The 22,400-nt window shown below is 37.9% G+C and overlaps 1 protein-coding gene across 1 annotated transcript in view; it reads right to left on the bottom strand.

The window, feature by feature from the left end:
* Positions 1-864: 864 nt before the first annotated feature.
* The window catches only part of LURAP1L (leucine rich adaptor protein 1 like), a 46,923-nt gene continuing 25,387 nt past the window's right edge, over positions 865-22,400 (bottom strand). Inside the window, exon 2 of the mRNA XM_065908049.1 lies at positions 865-2,391. Coding sequence (XP_065764121.1) covers positions 2,017-2,391 — 375 coding nt within the window. The 3' untranslated portion in view covers positions 865-2,016. The remainder of the gene's footprint in view (positions 2,392-22,400) is intronic.

Raw genomic sequence — 22,400 nt, forward strand, 5'->3', positions numbered from 1 at the left:
GTGATCCAAGGACAGAATTCATCTTTCCTGTGCCTGGCTTATGCTAGACAAACCTCAGGTTTTGAAGAAGTTAGATTTAGCCTTGATGCCTCTTACAGTTTTGCTGTCTCCTCACTTCCATCTTGTTGAACATGTTCTTGCAGTGCTGTAGACGTATAGTTACAAATATCATTACTCTCCGTTTGAAATTCGTTAGTCTTAGGTTCTATCTACTTGATCATCATGCGTGTTCTTGGATTTTAATCTGGTAAAAAAAAAAAAAGTCTGTGCTAAAAATTGCTTGGTTTAATTCCACATTAAAACCAAACAGAATAGCCAACCCACTAGCCTTTACTAAGTTTAAAATGAAAGCAAGTAGAAAGGGGTGAAAAGATGGGGAATAGCTGGCATGTGGGCAACTCCCTGGTTTACCTATAAACACAACACTGTCCATGATTTCAGGAATGGACTCAAAAACCTCAGGATTTGAGCATGTAGGTCCTACTAATTTAGAAGAAAAATGGCAGGTCACCTTTTGTCACAGTTAGCTTTCTCATCTCCACTTTATTTAACTTCCATAGGTACCAAGTTTTATTGTTAGAATAAGACAGGCTCAAGTTTAAATCTCATTTTTGACACTTACTGGGAGATCTGACCCAGTTACCTACCTTCTTTGTGTTTCATTTTCTTCAAACACAGAAGGGAGACAATCCTGACATCCTGAGATTGTTGTTGATGAGGATTTTATCTACAATTTATGAAAAAAACCAGTGTTAAATATAGACCCTGTAGATCTTAATTGGAAATTGAATAATATATAACTTGGAATTAATAGATTTGACATGTGTGTAATACGTATAATAACAAAGGAAATTTGGGGGAAATATTTCTGGAGTATGGCCATTTTTCAGTTACAAGTAGAGTTTTTGGTTCACACTGTCAAGTGTTTAGTGCAGAAACATATATCATTACAGAGAACAGTTTGAAATCTCAATTAGATTTACTCACAAGGAATCATCAAGGTAAAATAAATGTAGAAGATTAATATCACATTGAAAGTTTCAGTACATGAATGATATTTTCAGACATCATTCCAGAAAACAAAGAAATTATTTATTCTTCTCAGAATGAAAGGATCTATTAGGTTTTGTAAGTAAATAGTGATTCTACTTCCCACTCCATCCATCCATCATCCATCCATTGTATGAATCTATGTTTTTATATATCCTATAGTTGCAAAATTCTTATAGTAAACATCAACAAAATCTCAGAATACAATAAATCTAGGACACCTTAACCTTTAATCACCTTCTTACTTAATTTCAGTTATTCTTTGAAATTTGGGAAAATCATATATTTAATTACACAAATTTGTCTACAGCTTGAGTTAGAATCACTGGTGACAAAATGATCATCTACAGTATGAACACAAAGTTGAACTGAATACATTGCATAGAGTTGGTTCTTCCTAATGGTTGTCATGAGAAGTGTGTGGCTAACGGTATTACTGACTTCACATTAGGAACTTGTGGCCTCAAAATAACACCTAGCTTAGTCCCAAGGATGTTGCCCAACCTAATATAAAAACAGTAATAAACCTGTGTCTTCTGGAAAACAAACCTTTGAATCATTTAAGAATACAGACAACAAAATCAGCTATTATCAGACTTTGGTTTATTGTAAAATTTAGCGAAGTTTATTTTGTAATCCCTGACCCCTTGCTCTGAAAACAAAAGCAAAGATATAATTATTGCTTATTCTTTTCCCCCTACTTTATTTGTGCCACTGTGAAAGAAGGGAGAAAAATCATCGTAATAAATAGAGAGACTTAAGAGAGAAAAAGAAATCAGTGTAGATGAGAAATACTAGGAGCAACAGAAATACCATCAAGCCATTCAAAATAAGCTTCCTTTTAAAAGGTTGTCGTACTAAAACACACACACACACACACACACGCACACACCAAAAATATAGCAGCGGAGAAGGAGGATAAATACAAGTTAATTGCACACCAATCCCATGCAAAAAACTGGGGCATTAGCCAAAGCAGTAGTATTCGGAATCCAGTTTGGGACGCTTGTACAGTGCGTGCGAGTCGCCTATGACTGAGCTGTCACTGAACTGGTCCAAGTCTGAGGGGGTCTGGTGGCCGGGGACATCGTCTGCCAAAGTGTCCAGGTAGCTCCCCACGGAGATGCCATCTAGCCCGTCACTGCCGTCGTGGAGGCTGCTGTAGCTGCCACGTAAGGAGGTGCTCTGACTCTCCAGTAAGCTGCAGAGGCTGCCGCTCAGGCTGCTGCCTCGGCTGGTGATGGTGGCTTTCTCTTCAATCATCCACTTGATGGACTCGATGCTCTCATTGATGAGGAGCAACTGGCGCATGAGCTTCCCATCTGTGGCTCTGAGGTTAACCTGTGGAGGGCAGAGAGAGGGGAGAGACCTGCCTGTTATTCTGTGTTCTTGAAAGACCCCAGAGTCATTTAAATTCTGTCTCCTGCAGCCCATCATTTTACATTCAGAGAATAAAATACAAATTTACTTGAGCCAGGATCTTTTTGAAAACTGCTGACAAAGGGTAGGAGTCATCATCAAAGAACTCACTTCCTGCCAGCCCTCACAGGCTCTGAAAGGGGCTATAAACTCTCACTGCATCTCTGACCCTCACCAAGCTGCCTGGAAATATCCTATTGAATGACAGATTCCGTCAAGAGACTTGTTCTCTCTGTGGCCGGATCGTTTGTTGTTGTTGTTGTTTTAGTTGCTTAGATGTGTCTGACTCTTTTGTGACCCCATGGACTGTAGTCCTCTCTCCATGTGATTTCCCAGGCAAGAATACTGGAGTGGGTTGCCATTTCCTTCTCCAGGGGATCTTCCTGACCCAGGGATCGAACCTGTGTCTCCTGCATTGGCAGGCAGAATTCTTTACCACTGAGCCACCAGGAAAGCTCAAATTTAATAGTTTATCCTTGTTAATTGAGAGTATGTGTGTGGATATTGAGAGAAGCAGGGGATAGCAATCTGTAGAAATTAAGGAATCATCATCATCATTGCAGCAGCTCCTATTTTTTGAATGATTATATGACAAACACCATTAATAAAAGCTCAACACACATTATATTGGGTTGGCCAAAAAGTTCATTCAGATTTTTCAATGTTACAGAACAACCCAAGCAAACATTTGGTCAACTCAATAATAGCCCTGTGCCTTAAGTATTATTATTTTTATCCCTCTTTTGTAGATGAAGAAGCTGAAATCTGCAAAGAAAAAAGAGTACAGAAAAGGTCTCCACCTTTTATGACTATACTGACAAATACGTAGTGCTGAGTTTAACAAGAACTTTCATGTTTAACAAGAATCAAATTGTTTCAATATTCCCTGAATCCGAAAGGCTAATAAATCAGACTGATCCACTTTACACAATGAAATGTACAAGTATTTTCTGTAGATTTAATTATTTCCTTCAGCTGCGTCAAGAGCAGCTCCAATCAAAACTGGCATATGAGACTCAGGGAAGGTTCCCTTAAATGACTTCTAGGCATATAGTCTTTCTGATGGTTTTAAATTACTTCAGAGAAATCTGTCTCCCTAGTTACAAAGCAGAATTTCTCTGTAGGCCCTACAGTTTAACAGGAATAACTGTTAACATCAAGGGTATTTCTGAAGGAAGTAGGGGGAGAGACGCTGCAAGATAGCCCTTGTTCTGGATGGAATTGAAGAGATAAGGCTCCTACAGAGATTCCAGTGGACTGGACTGTGAGGCAAGGACAGATTTAGCCACCAGAGGTCCTAGTCACCTTCATCAGGGTTTAAATGAAATTCCAGTTTTTTTCACCTGAGGTCTTTTAACCCTGGAGACTGGGCCTTGCTTATGCTCTCTTGAATACCCAGGACTGATTCAGATTTGCAGGTTTCTAGAATTACCCAAGGCACTCAGTTGTGAGTGACTCAAGTCAGAAGAGAGAAAGAAGCTTATATATGCATTCATATTGTAAACGTATTTCTAGGAATCAACCCATCTCTGAAGGGGAACTTTGAGTTGAGTGAATGTGACACACAGCTATTAGGAGAGATGAAATTTCTAGGATAAATTCAGAGATTTAAGATCGCAGGTAAAGTCCATGTGTATATGTACAAAAATGCTTACGTTTGTATGTATAAAGTATGAAGTATAATTTAAAAACTGTTAACCTGCCTAGGATATTAAATAAAGTGACTTAGGAGACTACCTTATCTTCTCTGAGAAATGTACCAAAAATTCTTAGGGAGTCAGCAAGGAAAATCAATTTTCTCTGAGATATTCATGAACAGAACTTAGTAAGTCTTAAGATGGTTTTCTATTTGTGGTGATGTCTCAGTGACCTTGCTTTAAGGTTGTGTGGGGGAAGGAGATTTTGTGGTGATTTTTTATATTTGAATTTACCCCCACACCCTATGAGTCATCAAGATACTGTTCAAATTACAAGTAATACACCAAATATTTACAAATCATCAACAATTTGCTTACGTCCACAGAGGAGCCAGGAAAATCAATAGGAGTCAAAGTCTTCCAAAATTGTTCAGTTAAGCATCTGTAGCCAATAAAACATGCTGTGCCCATTGTAGGCACAGTGCAATGTAATGTGACGATTTCCCAACAGCTCCCCAAATGAACCGCAGCTGCATTCGTTCACATCCCCACCCTGTCCTGGCAGGATGCGCCCGCGCATGCCCAGATCTGGACGTATTCCCTGCTCCTCCCTTCACTTGAAATACTTGACTGTTTGTTTTCCCCTCCAAACCCTCCCCATTCTTGAAGTCCTAATTCTTCCATGAAGTGTCTCTTCTGCTGGCCTGTTTACCCTCTACTGAGTAGTTTGTATCTGACAGTCTACCTTAATTTTGTACACTTATGTTGCTACCTATTATTGTGTCTTTTAGCTGTTTCTTCAGCTAAGCCTTCAGTTCCTTGAAAAAAGCCATGTCTTTATGTTTCGTGCATCTCTTGTGGTCTGTTTTAAGGATGGATTGATTTTGCAGAGGGGAAATAGTCGTAATTTTAGGATCTGAGAAAGTTCAGCTCTTCAGACAATAATAATGCCCATTCCCAGCAATGGTGTCACTGGAGGGTTAAAACATACTTATACTTTTTTCCAGCAGTTTTTGTCTGAGCTACACAGTGGCTGCATCACATAAGAAGTGTTCAGTTTTGTTGAGCAATATGAATGAGAGGGGAGTAGACTCTGAAAGGAACAAAAGCTTCCTTTGACCATGAAATGATTTATTTAAATAAAAAAATTCTTTTCTTCTGAAAGCAAACATTCACAAGGCCATTGAACCACTGTAGGGGAAAATATGACGAAAGCAAGTCACTAAGAACGTGTTGGTCAGGCTGATAATGATTACACACGTAACTGCATCTAACCCTGTGTCCTCCGGGGGAGAGAGTAAACAGCTTCCCACCGTGGGAGCCCTGGGTGATTCGGTTCACACGGCTGCCTGCCTGTTACCTGGCACCCCACCTACCAGTGCTTTCTCCTGGAATTAAGGTGCAGTTACGCTACTCCTGGTGAACCTTCAAAGTAGGAAGGATCCACCGCCAGGACCAAATCACCAAGTGGCTTCTGTCTCCAGCAGCTGCTCTGCCCTTCCTCACTGGTATGCACATCAGTCCTTAGGAAGTCTGGCCATTCATTCAGAAGAGTCTTGCCCAGTGGGCAGGAACCTGTGTGGTTTTCTCACTTGAGATCTTACAAGATCCCATGAAGTTTCTCTGAGGATAGTGGTTGTTGGGAGGACTTCCTCATGGTCTGAGTTTAAGTGACCCCTCCTTGGAGAGCCCCTTCCTGATCAATCATAGTATCTAATTCCTATGCTTAGTTGTACACAGCATTTCTATGTTTTTATATTCCCTTCGTAATACTTATGACTCATGGAAATCATCCTACTTATTACCTGTTTACTTTTTATTTTCTGTCTCCCAAATGAGCATGTAAGCCATCACAGAGGGCAGGGGACTTGGTCTATCCTGTTCGCCACTCTGTGCCCAAGACCTCCAAGACTGCTTAACGCACAGTGGATGTACAAGTCTTACTTGTCCAAGGCCTGAATGATTGCCGTAGGTTGAAACATCTGTCAAGAATGCCCTCCCTTGAGTTTTGCTATAAGTCAGTAATACAATAGGGCTTCCCTAGTGGCTTAGATGGTTAAGAATCTGCCTGCAATATGGGAGACCCAGGTTCAATCCCTGGGTTGGGAAGATCCCCTGGAGAAGGGAATGGCAACCCACCCCAGTGTTCTTGCCTGAAGAATCCCATGGGAAGAGGAGTCCATGGGGTCACCAAGAGTCAGACACAAATGACTGACTAACACTTGCTAGTGATACAGTGCTTGAGGGTAAAGAACAAGGTAGCAAGAAAGAGTTCTTCAGTATTGAAGAATTCCAAGCTTGAAATCCCACTCCCACTGATTCACAGAGTTCAAACACTGAGTAACTAGGGCAAGGTTATTCCCAGCTTAAATGTACAGGTTACAAGATAGTACCTCTGAAAGGAAGTGGACTTCATGATGTAAATCACAGTCTCAGCATTATTCTGTTTGTTCTGAGGTGATAACTAGTACTAATATAGCACCATTGTTCTGTAAACACTTGGTGAAAGAAATTAAACAAAGGGAGCAAACAAATAGGATGTTACCCAAAAAAAGATTTTTTTTAAGGTTTGCATTCATTGATCCAAAGAGATGTCAATGTCCTTTCCTCTTTTCTTCTTCACTTGTCACTCTGGCCCTTACAATTATTGCTGCAGCCCATTTTCATACTTAACAAGCCTCTCATGCTTCAATATTGTTGCATAATAGGTCTCTCAACTCTAGACAGAATGAAGACTGAAATTTCATGTCAATTATGATCAATGAACTGGTCTATAGAACTTAATAGTGGTGTCTTGAAAAAAGCAAATATTCTTAATAATAAACTTTTCCAGACCTATGTTTTTGTACAATCTATTATTTTTTAATACTACAAAAATACAAAGGTTATGAATTGTCTCACTGGAATCCAAGAAAGAGAGAATATGGTCATGTTTTCACTACATCACAAAGCTGCCAAATAAATTGACTTCTTTGGTGGTGGTGTGTAAGGAACACAGGCAGAGCCTCTGGCCTGTCACTATCACAGTCTACCTTTGGGCAAGGTGGCTTGGCATATACAATCTTTTTATACAAGAATAATCCTGGGGATTAATTTTCAGCTGCGGTGGACCCCAGGACTCAATAGACATAGTAAAGCAGTCTGTGAACAAAGTCTAATTTCTGCCCGATATTGAAAATTTAATTCAGTAGAGAAATCCACGTATCACTTTTCTTTGCTCTTTGTATTGAGATTTCATTGAAAATGTTATAAGAAGATTCTGTGGATCAGATAGTCTCAGGATTTCCCTTCATTCTAACACAGTCTCTGTCATTCCTGTGGCCGTTTGATTACTAAATTGTTTCTGCTATGAGAGAATCATTCAAGCTATACAGGAGACAGAGCCATTAATTTACTGCTCCATCTCTGGCAAATTACTTAGCTAGTAAAAGCTCATGGCTAGAGTTTGAGCTCTATGTGAATTTTAATCACCTTATCAGAAATTCTGTGGCGATAGTAATTTTAGCTCTTGCCATTTGGGTTTCACTAGAAGTAATATTTGTGTTCTGTGCCAAGATAAACATACATACCATGTTTAATGGGTCTGTATATTAACTGAACTGTGCACATGAGCTGCTGAATATATCTGCCAGATAGGGACATTGCTCACTCCATCTTGTCATCCTGCAGGCTGACATAGCACCAGTGTTCATCTCTCCCAAAGCTCTCCTGCACCATTCTTATCTTTTTATTTATGGGAATTGACTAATCAGATAAAAGCAGGCCATCTCCCAGTTATGCAACCTACTGTAAAATCCACAGTAACCATGACCCAAATCTCAAATGTCCAGCAAGCTGTTATAGGAAGAAGACTACTTTGCAAGCAAGTTTGTGATCCTGAACATGAAGGAAGGAGAATAAATTAGATTTGCTTTTTAATGTGATGCCCTAATCCTAGTGTCTAAGGTGAAGAACCTAATCAGCATTTTTTTTTCAAATTTGTAATTGATAGAAGGTCTTTTTTCTAACCATATTTATTTCTAAATATCTAAGAAAAAAAAATCAAAAGCATCTAATGTACTAAATTAAAGGGCTGTTGTAAAAATACTTAGAATATTGTTTCTCCAATAGTTTATCCCAGTTTATCTGCATGTTCCCTGTGTATAACCTCCTCTTGTCTAAATGTACTCCCTCCTCAAATTCACCACATCCTCAATTTGAAGAATACAGATTTCCTGTCTACTAATCCTTAAAATTTCCAGCAGTTTTATTAATAGCTGTATTTCTAAAACACTCCTGTTTTGTCCAGAGGACCCATAAGGATAGCACCATCTTACTGGAGTCTGAGAAGGCACAGTACAATACTTGCATCCAATGCTTTAGGTTTAGAATGCTTCAGAAGAGCATGCAGCATTTGCAAGTCAGAGCTAGTCTGCCAAAGTTTTGCTCTGCTTTCTCAGCCAGTTCAAAATTTACAACAGAATTTGTTTTGAATTGGGCAACAGAGGATTCCATTTTTATATCAGTCAACTTTGTCTTCCTCCATTTGAATTGTTTTTATGTGGAACTGAACAATAACTAAAACAGTTCACTGTTTTCCCAAAACCTCATGGAGGAGTAATTTCCCCAAAGACTAAATTACATACATAAAAACACTATCATCAGCACAGCTGACCAATTGATATTGTTTTGATAAATTAGATAGCTGCATCTGGTTTATTTGAAAGGGGCACATGTGACTCTCCTGAATCTTGAACATAAATTCCTGCCATCAGGCCTGCTCATGAGATCTGTGTAGTGTCTGCTGGTGCGTCCTCTGATTACCAAGGTAAGACAGAGAACTCTACCGCCTTATTCGGTCAGGTTTTAACTCCAGTTGATACTTAGATGCCTCTGATGAAAACTCCTTTACCATAACCTAATACAGTGAAAATTTTTTTCTTGAGAGATTTCAATATGTATAAGCAAAGTATAATTCTGGCTAATGTATGAGACTATAAATCAACTGAGCTGAAATTCATTTGGAATGATGTCACTGAGACACGGACTCCCCATATTTGTAATAGAAGAGCTCCCACACAGAACACAGACCAGAAGAGTTTCTGCTAACTCATAATAAATGTTCTTTCTGCATGTTCATTTTTCTTATTTAGAATTTAAAGTGGGATTTTTACATGGAAGGCTCGGATTTGGTAACGTGCCCCTCTGTGATTTGTAGTGCCCGTGTCTCCAACGGGAGGGAAACAGCAGGCAGGGTGGTGTGCTGGGAAAGGCTGAATGGTTGGCTCCCTGGAAAACTACACACACACATACACGCATACATGCACGTAATAGAAACTGTGCTGATACAAATAACTAAAATATTTATATAAAATAATATATATAATTTATATAAAATGTTTCATAAAATATACAGTACCTTTTATTGTAAATTTCATTACTGTAACTGATTCTCAGAGACTCCTTTTGTTTATTTTTATTGAATTATTGTACATACAGCAACTTCTAGTTTCAGTCCAACAATAATTGAACAAATAGAATTGATCCCAGTCCTCTCTTTTCTAAATAATTTTTCTTCCTTAAGTCTGATATGTGATCTGTTGTTTAACCATTTTCCACCCTAGTGCAAATTATATTCGTTAAACTGAAACCTGTTTCAGTCTCAGCATGAGTTACATCTGAGCTTTATGGATTTATCAGTGATGGGAGCAATTTGGCTGAGTTGGATGAGTTTTTGACTCCATAGACAGTTATTTCCCAGTAATTTTTTTTGTGCTATGGATAATGTAATAGCTAAGGACATGACACAGTTTTAAGTCGAATCTGTAGTATCAGCATTTTCCCCATTAGATCATTTTCCCCTTAAGATCATTGTCTTAATCAACAAAGTTAAGTCAAGTTCTGATTTATGAAGTTTTACGGTTTCTATGCTGTAAATACTCCTACAATGGACAGTGTCAAGCTGCCAACATGATGTCACTAAACATACAGTTGGTATGGAATGGAGTTTTATCTTTTCCCCTAAGTGGAATTTGAGGGAGATGTAAAATATTTATACCAAAGTTATTAGTGGTCTTTTATGGAAAGAGTTCAAATACTGAATATAGATTATTCTTTAAGCATCATTGAGATATAAAATCTATTTGGAAAAGGAATAATCAAGATACTTAGAACCCACTTAGTATTTAAATTTTTATATTATAATTTTTCATGGATTTATTTCTAAAATATGCTGTGTACTTCTCCATCTCTGTAAATATAGCAAAGTAGTAGAACCAAACAGAATCAAGTAGTAGTAAGAGGCCACCACCATGAACAGAGTGTTTCTAATTCAGAGTTATTCAACAATGCACTTAGGGGTTATTGTGGTAATAGCTTGTTAGTCCTTTTTTCATATGGTCCCTTCTTATAAAAGTGCTCAGTTTTCTCTTTCAGTAACTACTAGATATGGATATTCGACCTCTTTGCCACAGTTCTTATGCCCCCTTTTCTTCCTCAGTCCCTCATTTCTTTCTAATCTGCTATCTGCAGCTGAGCAGTACTTCAGTAATACTACAGTGACTATAATTTTCCTATTTGTTGAGTATGAGAGAACTGAGTTGCAAGGAAAATTAACCTTTGCAATTCTTAGAAAGTGACTTTAAGCAGTGAGTAAAATTAGGTGAAGAAGCTGCCTTTGCAAAGAGTAAAGCACGTGGGCCTTGCTCCCTGGAGCAGTGCTTCTCGACATACACATTATCTTGGAGTCTTGTTAAAATTCAGATTCTCTTCTCTAATTCTGTGATCCTGCATTTCTAACAAACTCTCAGCAGATGCCAGTACAGGTAGGCAGCCTCTAAGTCTCCCAATAAAACCCCCTCTTTCCTGGTATCTACATCCTTGTGTAATTCCCTGCCTGAGTATACACTGGACCTTTCGACTGCCTTCTTAGGAATACAATATGGCAAAAATGATGGGATGTCAGTTCTGAGAACAGATTACAAAAAGACTGTTGACTGTCTTGGGTACATTCTTCTACTTGCTGAGAGGAGAGGCATCTGCCAGGCTGTGAGGTGTACTATTGTGAGATCTCCATGATAAGGAGCTGATATCTCTGGACAACAAGGGGCTAGGCCTGCCCACTACTACCGCCTCTGTGAGTGAGCATGAAGCAGTGAGGGGGCTGTGAAATGACTGCAGCTCCATCTGATGTGCTAATTGCAGACTTCGAAGAGACTCAAGCCAGAGACACTCAGTTGACCTGTGCCAGATTCTGACTCACAGAAACTGAGATAACACATTTGTTGTTTGCCTTGCTAAATTTTGGAGTATTTGTTACACAGCATGGATAAACATATATCAATGCCATTGGTATATGGGCTACAATTTGAGTAGCAAGGACCTATATATCTTTTCTATTTGTGAGTAATTTGGGGTGATAGATACTGGACCACCATGTCTGTGGAATGCTTGTCTATTGGCATATTGTTTTATAGCTTGAAAAAAGTAAAAAATTGAGTAAATAATGAAATATGCATTGATGGAGACAAGAAATGTTAGAGGGAAGTCATGGTCTTCTTTGAAGGGCTATCTGCATCACCCACAGGACAAATGTGTGGTTTATTATCCTGAAAGAGAAATAACAAATGATATCTCTGATATTTAGTGACACAGATGATGCTTTAAATAGAGATCACTTATAAATAATACTCCTATAATTTAAGGGCCATAAAAAGTAGGATATACAATGATAAGATAATAAGCTTAGATGTTAACATTCACATAGCTTAAGAACTTAGAATACACTAAGACTAGTGACATCTTTGAATTTTCAATACTGACACATTGACTACATTTTAATCCTGCTTTTCTGGATTCAATTAATTTGAAGAATTCACTTTAATGTGTCCTCACTAGGGGAAAGGAAGGAGGAGATAAGGAAAGCGACACATGTGTTTATTGTCTCCCATGAACCAGACTTTGTGTTTCACATATTAACCCATTTTTTAAGAAAGGGCCTCTGTAGAATGGTCCTTGTGCATAGGGAATATAACTTAGACACAAACTTTTTTTTTTAGAACCATTCATTTTTTAGCTAATCTTAATAATTTTATAATATTTGGAATGCTTCCTTTTATGATGAAGATTAGTTTTATTTTTCATGTGATGCCTAAACACCAAGTAAATATTGGCATTTGGGAAAATTTGGGTGGGACTCTCCAGATGACGTGAGTTGCCGTGCAGCAGTGATCTCACTCTGAAGTGTGGCCAGTGAGAAACAACTGCCATATTCCATCACTCACTGATAACACCCCGACTTTCTTATTTAGTGATTTTGTCTGATTAAAAAAATCTTTAAGAATATCAATAAACATATCTTCCATTTATTATTTGCTTCCTGTATATCATGTCTTAAATATTAACTTATCTAATACATTTAATGTCATTATCACAATAAGTCTATAAAGCTGATTATGAGTCTCATTGTGGTTCCAGTCTGACATATAAAGAGGTTGAAAGTTATCATTCGCGTTTCCCCAACTAGAAGAAAATGGAATAAACTGAAGATCAACAACTCTTCTTACATCCACCCAGAGACTTAAGGTCACAGGGTAAACTGCTGCCCGCAAGGAGACAAAGAACTGGATACAGAGAATCTTTGCTTATCAAGAACAGATGCCCAAAAGCAGAAGGCCCCTGCTGGAGTTAGTAGGAAGACTTAAAACTATAATTGAAGAATCATTGGAGATTTATTGTAGACCAGCTTGAGTTAAAAACTCCACGTTAAAAACTTCAGGGGAAGTCCCACACTTTCATGAGTTTTACCTCCAGCAGCCCCACCAGGACCCAGCTTCCCTTGATCTCTGATAGGGGCAGGAGCAAAGAAACCATTCTAAAAATGCCCAAAGCTCTCTGTTCTCCTTCTTAGGGCCTGCTGTCAAGGAAAACTGTTTACCAGAGCCTCACTGACTGGGGTTTTACCAAAGCCTAACCAACCTTTTTTGTTGTTGTTTAGTCGCTGAGTCATATCCAGTTCTTTCGTGACTCCAGGGACTGTTGCCTGCCAGGCTTCTCTGTCCATGGGATTTCCCAGGAAAGAACACTGGAGTGGGTTGCCATTTCCTTCTCCAGGGGCTCTTCCTGACCCAGGGGTCAAAGCCTCATCTCCTGCATCTCGTGCATTGGCAGGTGGATTCTTTACTGAGCCACCAGAGCTGGCTAGGGGTGAAGGCTAGGGGTGAACCAACTAGGGGTGAAGAGAAATGCCCATCTCAGGCTCACAAAAAGACTGAGACCTAACCATGGACTCTAGACCGCCTCTCTGCCCTACACCATACACCACATCAATAGGGCTCCTGAGGATACCAGGGACTGCAGCTGAAAGTCCCACAGGCCTCAGACTCTATTTAAGGAGTCTCTAGGAAAACCCAAAGGCAAAAAGAAGACCAAAAAAGAAAAAGATACTAGAGGAAATATTAGTCTCTGACACCTACAGCTAACAGTAAACACGATTTAACTCCTATTCAGATAAATATAAAACCTCACATCTCAGGTCTCTCTCAGTTCCTTTTATATCATACACAGCTTGTAGCAAAAAATTACAAGACATTCTGAAAAAGCAAAAAGTCTAAAAAAAAAAAGCAAAAAGTCTGAAGAGACAAGTCATGCATCAGAACCAGACTCAGATATGGTACAGATTTTTATATTATTAGATTGGGAATTTTAAGTAAATATGATTAATTTGATAAGGAATCTAATGTAGAAAGTAAACAGCATGCAAGAATAGGTGTGTCATGTGAGCAGAGAGATAACATTTGCACAAACAATCAAAAGGAAATGCTGTTAAGTCAGAAACACTGCAATATAAATGATGAATGCTTTTGATGAATGTATCAGTAGACTGGAGACAGCTAAGGAAAGGATCCATGAGCTCAAAGGGTTTAAAAATCTCTTCAGCAATGTGTTGAAGCATAGCCTAAGAGGCTTACCAAAGCATAATTTAATTACAAATGGAGAGATACGTTTGTATGACCTGTAATTTACTACTAATTTGGCTCAGACTTATGAAATTGTAAGTTGACGTATAGATGTGTGTTTTGAAGACCTGAAAATGATTTTTGGCCCAGTGGAAAGAAAAACATCTCAAAGTTATGGTTTTATTGTTTGATGTTAAACAGCTTTGTCTCTAAACAGATTATTTCATATGTCTTTCCTGAGAAATTACATAAACTCTAATTCTCTTTTGGGCCAGCTGTATCATCTTGCTGCTTCTTTCATTAAATAAGCTAAATAAATCTTCAGCAAATGTTTCCTCTATGTTTGTATAAGAACCATGTTTTCAACTACTTAAAAATTACACTTTGATAGGGTTGGAGGTTGCCGTCAAGATACATAGTATGCTTGCCTCCTGGAACTAGTGAAACAGTTCTAGAGAAGTGGCCTCTGCAGTGAAATCCTGACTTGATTTTCTTCTGATTTGGTGCCTTTTATTCTGGTTTGCTTGCTTCATTATTATTGTTTTGGATCCTTGGCTAATAGTTACCAGCTTTGGTTAACTCATTGTGTAGGTAATGTCCATTTTCTCAACTAGGTACTGAACCCTCCTGTATTAAAAAAAAAAAAAAAAAAAAAAAGTATGCAAAACCAGTCAATTTCAGGAACTTGTGCACTGAACCAACAGACCAGTCAAGGACCCATAATCTATATTTCCCTACTTTTAGAATAAATTAAGTTAGAGTGTCTTGGAAAAAAGAGAATTTTCTCACTAGAGATAATAATAAATACTTGGAAATTTTAATATACTCAGAATTTCAAGAATGTAAATTGAACTTTAATATTTTGAATGTACTGGCAGTTTTAAGGGAAAAAAAAAAATCCTTCACAATGTTAGCTTAGAAACATCAAAGTAAATCTTTAGACATGAATTGGTTTGGTAAATTTAGGTTATAAATAACTAAATGTCTTTTCCTGGCTTTTTTCAATATGGAGACTAGATAAATTTTACTTGTTTAAGATTTGGATTTATTTTCTCATGAAAAGACCATTTATTGCGAACTTCCTGAATTCCTTTAACTGATTTACTGTTGAAATAAGCTAAGGTTACTTCCATACATTGAGATTAAAAAAATATACAATTATGTATTCAACTATATTTTCTTGGGCTCCAAAATCAATGAGGATGGTGACTGCAGCCATGAAATTAAAAGGCGTTTGCTCCTTGGAAGAATAGCTGTGACAAACCTAGATAGTATATTAAAAAACAGAGACATCACTTTGCCGACAAAGTTCCAAATAGTCAAAACTATGGGTTTTCCGGTAGTCATGTATGGATGTGAGGGTTGGGCCATAAAGAAGGCTGAGTGCCGAAGGATTGAGACTTTGGAACTGTGGTGCTGGAGAAGTCTCTTTGAGAGTTGCTTGGACAGCAAGGTATCAAATCAGTCAATCCTAAAGGAAATCAATCCTGAACATTCATTGGAAGGGCTGATTCTGAAGCTGAAGCTCCAACACTTTGTCCCCTGATGCGAAGAGCTGACTCATTGGAAAAGACCCAGATGCTGGGAAAAACTGAGGGCAAGAGGAGGAGAAGGGGACAACAGAGGGTGAGATGGTTGGATGGCATCACCGACTCAATGGACATGAGTTTGAGCAAACTAAGGGAGATAGTGCTGGACAGAGAAGCCTGGTGTGCTACAATCCATGTGCTGCTAAGAGTCAGAAATGACTTAGCAACTGAACAAAAACAATATTGAGTTATAATTCTTAATCTTTTTTATTCAACTGTAATTGTGTTCTGTCAGTTCAAACATAATTTGGAAATTGTACATAAATTGTAGAACTTAAACTAATATAAATCAAGTTAATAAAAATTTATGGCTATGTATAATTTCTAAGGAAAATAGAATATTGAGATGTGTCACCAGTTGTTATGTATATCATTGCTATTTATTTAAGTAGTAACAGTGGCTGAATCTTTGGGTCATTTTAATAAACATATTTTTGTCTCCACAAAAGTGTTAAAGGTGTGCATTTGACTGTGAAGATCTTATAATATAGTTGTATAAGCTTTGCTGGTTTCCTTAATGCTTGTATATGATAGTGGTTACTCTCCAGTTTTTCTCTGAAAGGTTAGTAAGTTTGATTAAAAATTATGGCTTATATAGATGGTTCAGACTATACTAGAAATAATCATGGCAAAGAACTATAACTAAAATATGTTTTTGCTTGTCAAAAAAGAAGAGTATTTTTGTTCTCAGTAAAAGTAGTTAATTCCAGAATGTGAAAGGAGATGGTAAAGAACAAAGCTTGAACTGAAATTGAAAGCTGACTAAATATACCAAAAAACCAAAAATTATTTGCCTTTAAATATCATATCTACAAAGGCTTTCCTGGTGGTTCAGATAGTAAAGAATCTGCCTGCAATGCAGGAGACCCAGGTTCAGTCTCTGAGTCGGGAAGATCCCCTGGAGAAGGAAGTGGCTAGCACTCCAGTATTCTTGCCTGGAGAATTCCAGGGACAGAGGAACCTGGCGGGTTTATATAGTCTATGAGGTTGCAAAGAGTCAGAAATGACTGAGTGAATAACACACAAAGAATTATATGGGGAAAAAAGCAATGTGTAAAAATGTTGGTAAAATTTGCTCAGTTTTGATGGCTTTATTGGGAGATAAAATTTTTAAATCTAAATCTTTATTAAAAGAAAAATAGGCTTAAAATAATGAATAACAACAAATTTCATTAAATGTTAAACAGTTTAGTTACCAAAGACATTTAGTCAATATGTTAGGAAACAATTTTTTAAAGGTGTTTATGGATAAAATATTACATTACCAATGCAAAGCTCAAAGTTGATTTTTTGCCCTCTTCTGTTGGAATGAAAAATTGATGTAGAAGAATTTAGTTTACTCTTAGTAAGAGATAGTAAAAGGTTATTCTTCTGTGTTATCTGCCCAGATAGTAGAGATGCCTTATCTAACCTGAAAGTTTTCCATTCTTTGTTCCATTCTTTGATTTTGGCATGTCCTTGAAAAAAAAAAACAAGTTACTTAAGGAATTACTTAAAATTGTGTTGCATTCTTAATGCCAAACAATGACCATTCATTATTTCAAAGCATATAATGCTAGTGTTTTAATCAAACAGCTACATCTATGCTAATAATACTTTCACACTTTTGATTTTACCTGCCCAAGATAAGACCCTAAATTCAGGGGGAAATTTTTTTAAATGTCTTCTACGCCCAAGCTGTTCCTTATAGTCTTCGCAAAGGTTCCCATTTGCTAGACAGCAGGCACAGCAAATGACTGAACATGCGTGTGTTCCAATAAAAGTATTTACAAAAACATGTGAACTGGATTTAGGCAGTGGCTGCCAGGGTCCTAGCCTTACAGTATTAAAACAAACCAAAAAAAAAAAAAAAAAAAAAAAAACGCAAAAAAACATACATCCTAACGAATTAAACTCAATGTATCTTTTTTCAGGGACTTATTTGACCTCTGCACCTCTATTCTTCCTTTTCCCACCTTTTCCATCCTTATAGTTTCTCCTCATTAAAGGGCTAAAGACACCTTAGCATATGCTTGCTTTAGGTTTGTATGAGTCTTTTTTTTTTCCGTATTTTTTTTTTTTTTTTTTTGAATAATGTGTTTTGGTAGATTCAAACAGAGCCACAGCCAGAAATCTACTTAGAAAAGGCATAAATGCAGATGGGTCCAGGAAAGCATTTGTAACACAGATGATGTATGTGAAGGAACTGAAAAATGTGACTTTGCTGTGACAAAAGTTTCTGTTAAGTATGAGTCACTAAGTCTTTAACTCCTTTTTATCTTTAATCACTTTTAATCTCCAACTTATTCCAAAAAAAAACTTGCCTTTATTGTATAATAGAATATGCATACCCTGAATTTAATACTTCAAGTAAGACTCCATAAGCTTTGTTTCTTCTGGGTGGGTCCAGGTGAATTCCAGGAGGAAGGAATGGATTAGCTCTTCATTTTGGTTGGCTACCTCTCTCTGATTATCTGTGTTCAGCATTTATCTAATATTGTGGTGATCCAGTGCTCTTCATTTTACTAAACGCTTTACATTTTCCACAAATAGCTCAATGATATTCCCTGTCCCCAAAGATTATCAGTAACTAAATTTATATGCTTCTATCTTTAGTGTTTTAGAAACTCAAATGTTTAAACTGCCCCTTTGCATAATATGATTTTGAAAAATTGTGTTTGCTTCATTTTAAATGAAATTTGTTAGCTCTTTAACATTGCCTCAAATGCTGTATTCATTTTCCCAATTTAGTACTCTCCTAGAATTTTACTCTAATAGATGATTTCACCTGGATGTGTAAGAATTTGTTGTTCTTTGAATGTGATGTAGTTTGTCATATTTATATCTATACTGATCTATTTCTGGGAGAAATAACATATGATGCTTTTAAAACAGAGGTGATGACTGAGTTGTTACTTATTGATACTGGTGATGTCCTGTGATTCAAATACCCATTGAAGGTGGAGTTCAGTGAGGATGGCAAGAAAACCTAAAACTTTGAGTCTAGTCTTGGTTCCATTAGTAACTTAACTTGTAACAAGTCACCTAATCTTCCCATGCCTCCATTTCCCTATTAGATAAGAATATTGGAGATCATCTTTTAGATTCCTTTCAGCCCTAAATTGTCTTGATTCTCAAATGTAACACATTAATAGTATATGACCAGTATACACTTTGCAAAGGAAATTGGAAGTTCCTCCATTTGTCCAATAGAATGCTGTCGGGATGATCCCAGAGTTTGATTCTGGTAGATGACTACATTGGTAGAAAGTGTTTACCCAGGAATGAGGGGATCTTTCAAGATAGAGAATTTTTCAAGACATGGTGGCAACAAACTTAGTGGTAACAATCGAATATAGAGACAAATGACAAGGAAGTAGTAAGCAGGGCCTCCTCCAGTGCAGTGGGTCGTCCTGTCCATTCATCCTAGTTTCTTACTGGGATTATTAGCACATGCCAAATCTACAAAGGTGTGTTGAATGGAGAAATGAGTGAGAATGGAAAAACCAGGTCTATATGCATATGGCAATGTAGCAGAGAGTAAGTATGTATTAATTTTCTTTAGGAAAAGAGGATGTATTTCAGTTGCCTAATGAAAAACATGATGGATTTGGATACAGAGAGATGGGTATGGGTGGCCAGTATCAAGAAGGACAACATAATTTGAGCCTGTAATGAAGAAAATAAGCAAAGGCCTAGAAATGTGTAAGTTCACTTCCTGCTCAGGCAGTAGAGAGCCGACCAGAGGACCTGAGGATCAAGAATGTGGTTGGAGGTGGGAATGTAGTTTGAAAGCGGGCCTGTTGGGCTGGGAAGATCCAGAGGAATCGGGTGGAGAGGGAGGTGGGATGGGAGACCGGGATGGGGAATTCGTGTAACTCTATGGCTGATTCATATCAATGTATGACAAAACCCACTGAAAAATAAAAATTTAAAAAAAAAAAAAAAAAAAAGAAAGCATATCATGAAGGGAGTCTGGAGTGCTGAGCAAGGATAAGATGCTGTGACACTCCATGCCATAGAAGAGTTCACCACATTCTCTTAAACAGAAGCTCTCAATCAGAATCTCGCCACACTGCTGTGCTGTGGGTTACTGAATCTAAGCTGCCCTCAAGGGAGCTTCAGAGGGCTTCATTAGTATCTCAGGCCTATTTTTAGTACAGGCAAAATTTTACTAGTTGCAGCAACAAAAGATATTACAGAAAACAATTTGGCCGTGTAGGGACATTAGCTAGGACTGGAGCTTAAACTGCCACCAGAAAGCTTTATTGTGTGCATCTTTTTCTTCTTGTTCAGTTGCTCAGTCAGTCATGTCCAATTCCTTGTGACCCCGTGGGCAGCAGCATGCCAGGCTTCCCTTGTCCTTCACCATCTCCCAGATCTTGCTCAAACTCATGTCCATTGAGTCTGTGATGCCATCCAACCATCTCATCCTCTGTCATCCCCTTCTCCTCCTGCCTTCAGTGTTTCCCAGAATCAGGGTCTTTTCTAATGAGTTGGTTCTTCACATCAGATGGCCAAAATATTGGAGTTTCAACTTAAGCATCAGTCCTTCCAGTGAATATTCAGGACTGATTTCATTTGGGATTGACTGGTTTGATCTCCTTACAGTCCAAGGGACTCTCAAGAGTCTTCTCCAATGCCACAGTTTGAAAGCATTAATTCTTCGGCACTCACCCTTCTTTATGGTCCAACTCTCACATCTGTACATGACTACTGGAAAAACCATAGCTTGGCCTATACAGATCTTTGTTGGCAAAGTAATGTCTCTGCTTTTTAACATGCTGTCTAGGTTGGTCATAGCTTTTCTTCCAAGGAGCACATGTCTTTTAATTTCATGGCTGCAGTCATCATCTGCAGTGATTAGTGATTTTGGAGCCCCCCAAAATAAAGTCTGTCACTGTTTCCATTGTTTCCTCATCTATTTGCCATGAAATGATGGGATCAGATGCCATGATCTTCATTTTTTGAATGTTGAGCTTTAAGCGAGCTTTTTCTCTCTCTTCTTTCACCTTCATCAAGAGGCTCTTTAGTTCCTCTTTGCTTTCTGATATAAGGGTGGTTGTCATCTGCATATCTGAGGTTACTGATATTTCTCCTGACAAACTTGATTCCAGCTTGAGCTCCATCCAGCCTGGCATTTCATATGATGTACTCTGTATAGAAGCTAAATTAGAAGGGTGACAATATACAGCCTTGATGTACTCCCTTCCTGATTTTGAACCACTCCCTTGTCCTGTGTCCCATTCTAGCTATTGCTTCTTGACCTGCTTACAGGTTTCTCAGGAGCCAGGTGAGGTGGTCTGGTATTCCCATCTCTTTAAGAACTTTCCACAGCTTGTTGTGATCCACACAGTCAAAGGTTTTAGCATAGTCATGTCACCATTGCTGAGTTTTCCAAATTTGCTGGCATACTGAGTGCAGCACTTTCACAGCATCATCCTTTAGGATTTGAAATAGCTCAGCTGGAATTCCATCACCTCCACTAGCTTTGTTCGTAGTGATGCTTTCTAAGTCCCACTTGACTTTGCACTTCAGGATATCTGGCTATACATGAGTGATCACACCATCATGGTTATCTGGGTCATTAGATCTTTTTGTATAGCTCTGTGTATTCTTGCCACCTTGTCTTAATATCTTCTGCTTCTGTTTGATCCATACCATTTCTGTCCTTTATTGTCCCCATCTTTGCATGAAATGTTCCTTTGGTGTCTCTGATTTTTTCTTGACAAGATCTCTAGTCTTTCTGATACTATTGTTTTCCTATGTTTCTTTGTATTGTTCACTTAGGAGGGCTTTTAATGTATTCTTTGGAACTCTGCATTCAGATGGGTATATCTTTCCTTTTCTCCTTTGCCTTTCACTTCTCTTCTTTCTCAGCTATTTATAAGGTCTCCTCAGACAACTGTTTTGCCTATTTGCATTTCATTTTCTTTTTCTAGATGGATGCAAACTCATCCAGGACTAATTTGCCAAACTAAGTAACCTACTAGTTCATGCTCCTGAATGCAAAATGATAGATTCATGTTTAGGAGGAACTGGGCTGAGCATTATAAAAATAGATAAATAAAAGTCTGTACATGTGAAGCAAGGCTGTTTTCTGTTTTTCAGTCAGAGGCAAAGATGTGGGTGAAGTGACAGAGAAAGGCCCAGAGGTCTTGACTCCAAATTCTTATTCTGATCTCCGATTTCCTCCCCATAAACCCAGTCTTACTGTTCTTAAAATTCTCATAAGAAATATGCATTTCCTCTTGAGTTTTGACTTCTTCTCCCTATTTAGGGACATATTTAAGTTTCTCTGAAGTCTATGTTTATGCTGCCTTTTTTGTGTGTGACTACAAAGGAAGTTAGTTACATGCCTTTCAAATGCAATAACATTGTTTCTAACTTAATTACTAAACAAACTATGTTTTAAATTGCAAACAAACTTTATGTTTTAAATGAGTGCATTTAAAGTGTTCTCAAGAGAACAAGCAAGATTTCCTTTTGAAATTGCATCCTTACAGCAGTTTAATGAAGTTAATGTAGTAAATATTTCTTAAAAGGAGTGATGATTGAGAATCTCACATTTCCCTTTAGAAGAAATGTCTGATACTCCATCCTATAAACAAGGATATAGATTCCTCAGATATACAGTGACACCTGGTTCATTTCATTGTGAGCCATTTCTTGACAGCTTTGGCTATCTTTTACATATTTAACCACTTTCAAAATAATATCCTGAGGCTACCTTAGAGACTCTGCTAGCTGGTAGAGTTGTTAAATATTCTTGGAAAAAAGGTGCTGTGTGG

Source organism: Muntiacus reevesi, chromosome 17 (assembly GCF_963930625.1).
Source record: "Muntiacus reevesi chromosome 17, mMunRee1.1, whole genome shotgun sequence".
NCBI lineage: Eukaryota > Metazoa > Chordata > Mammalia > Artiodactyla > Cervidae > Muntiacus > Muntiacus reevesi.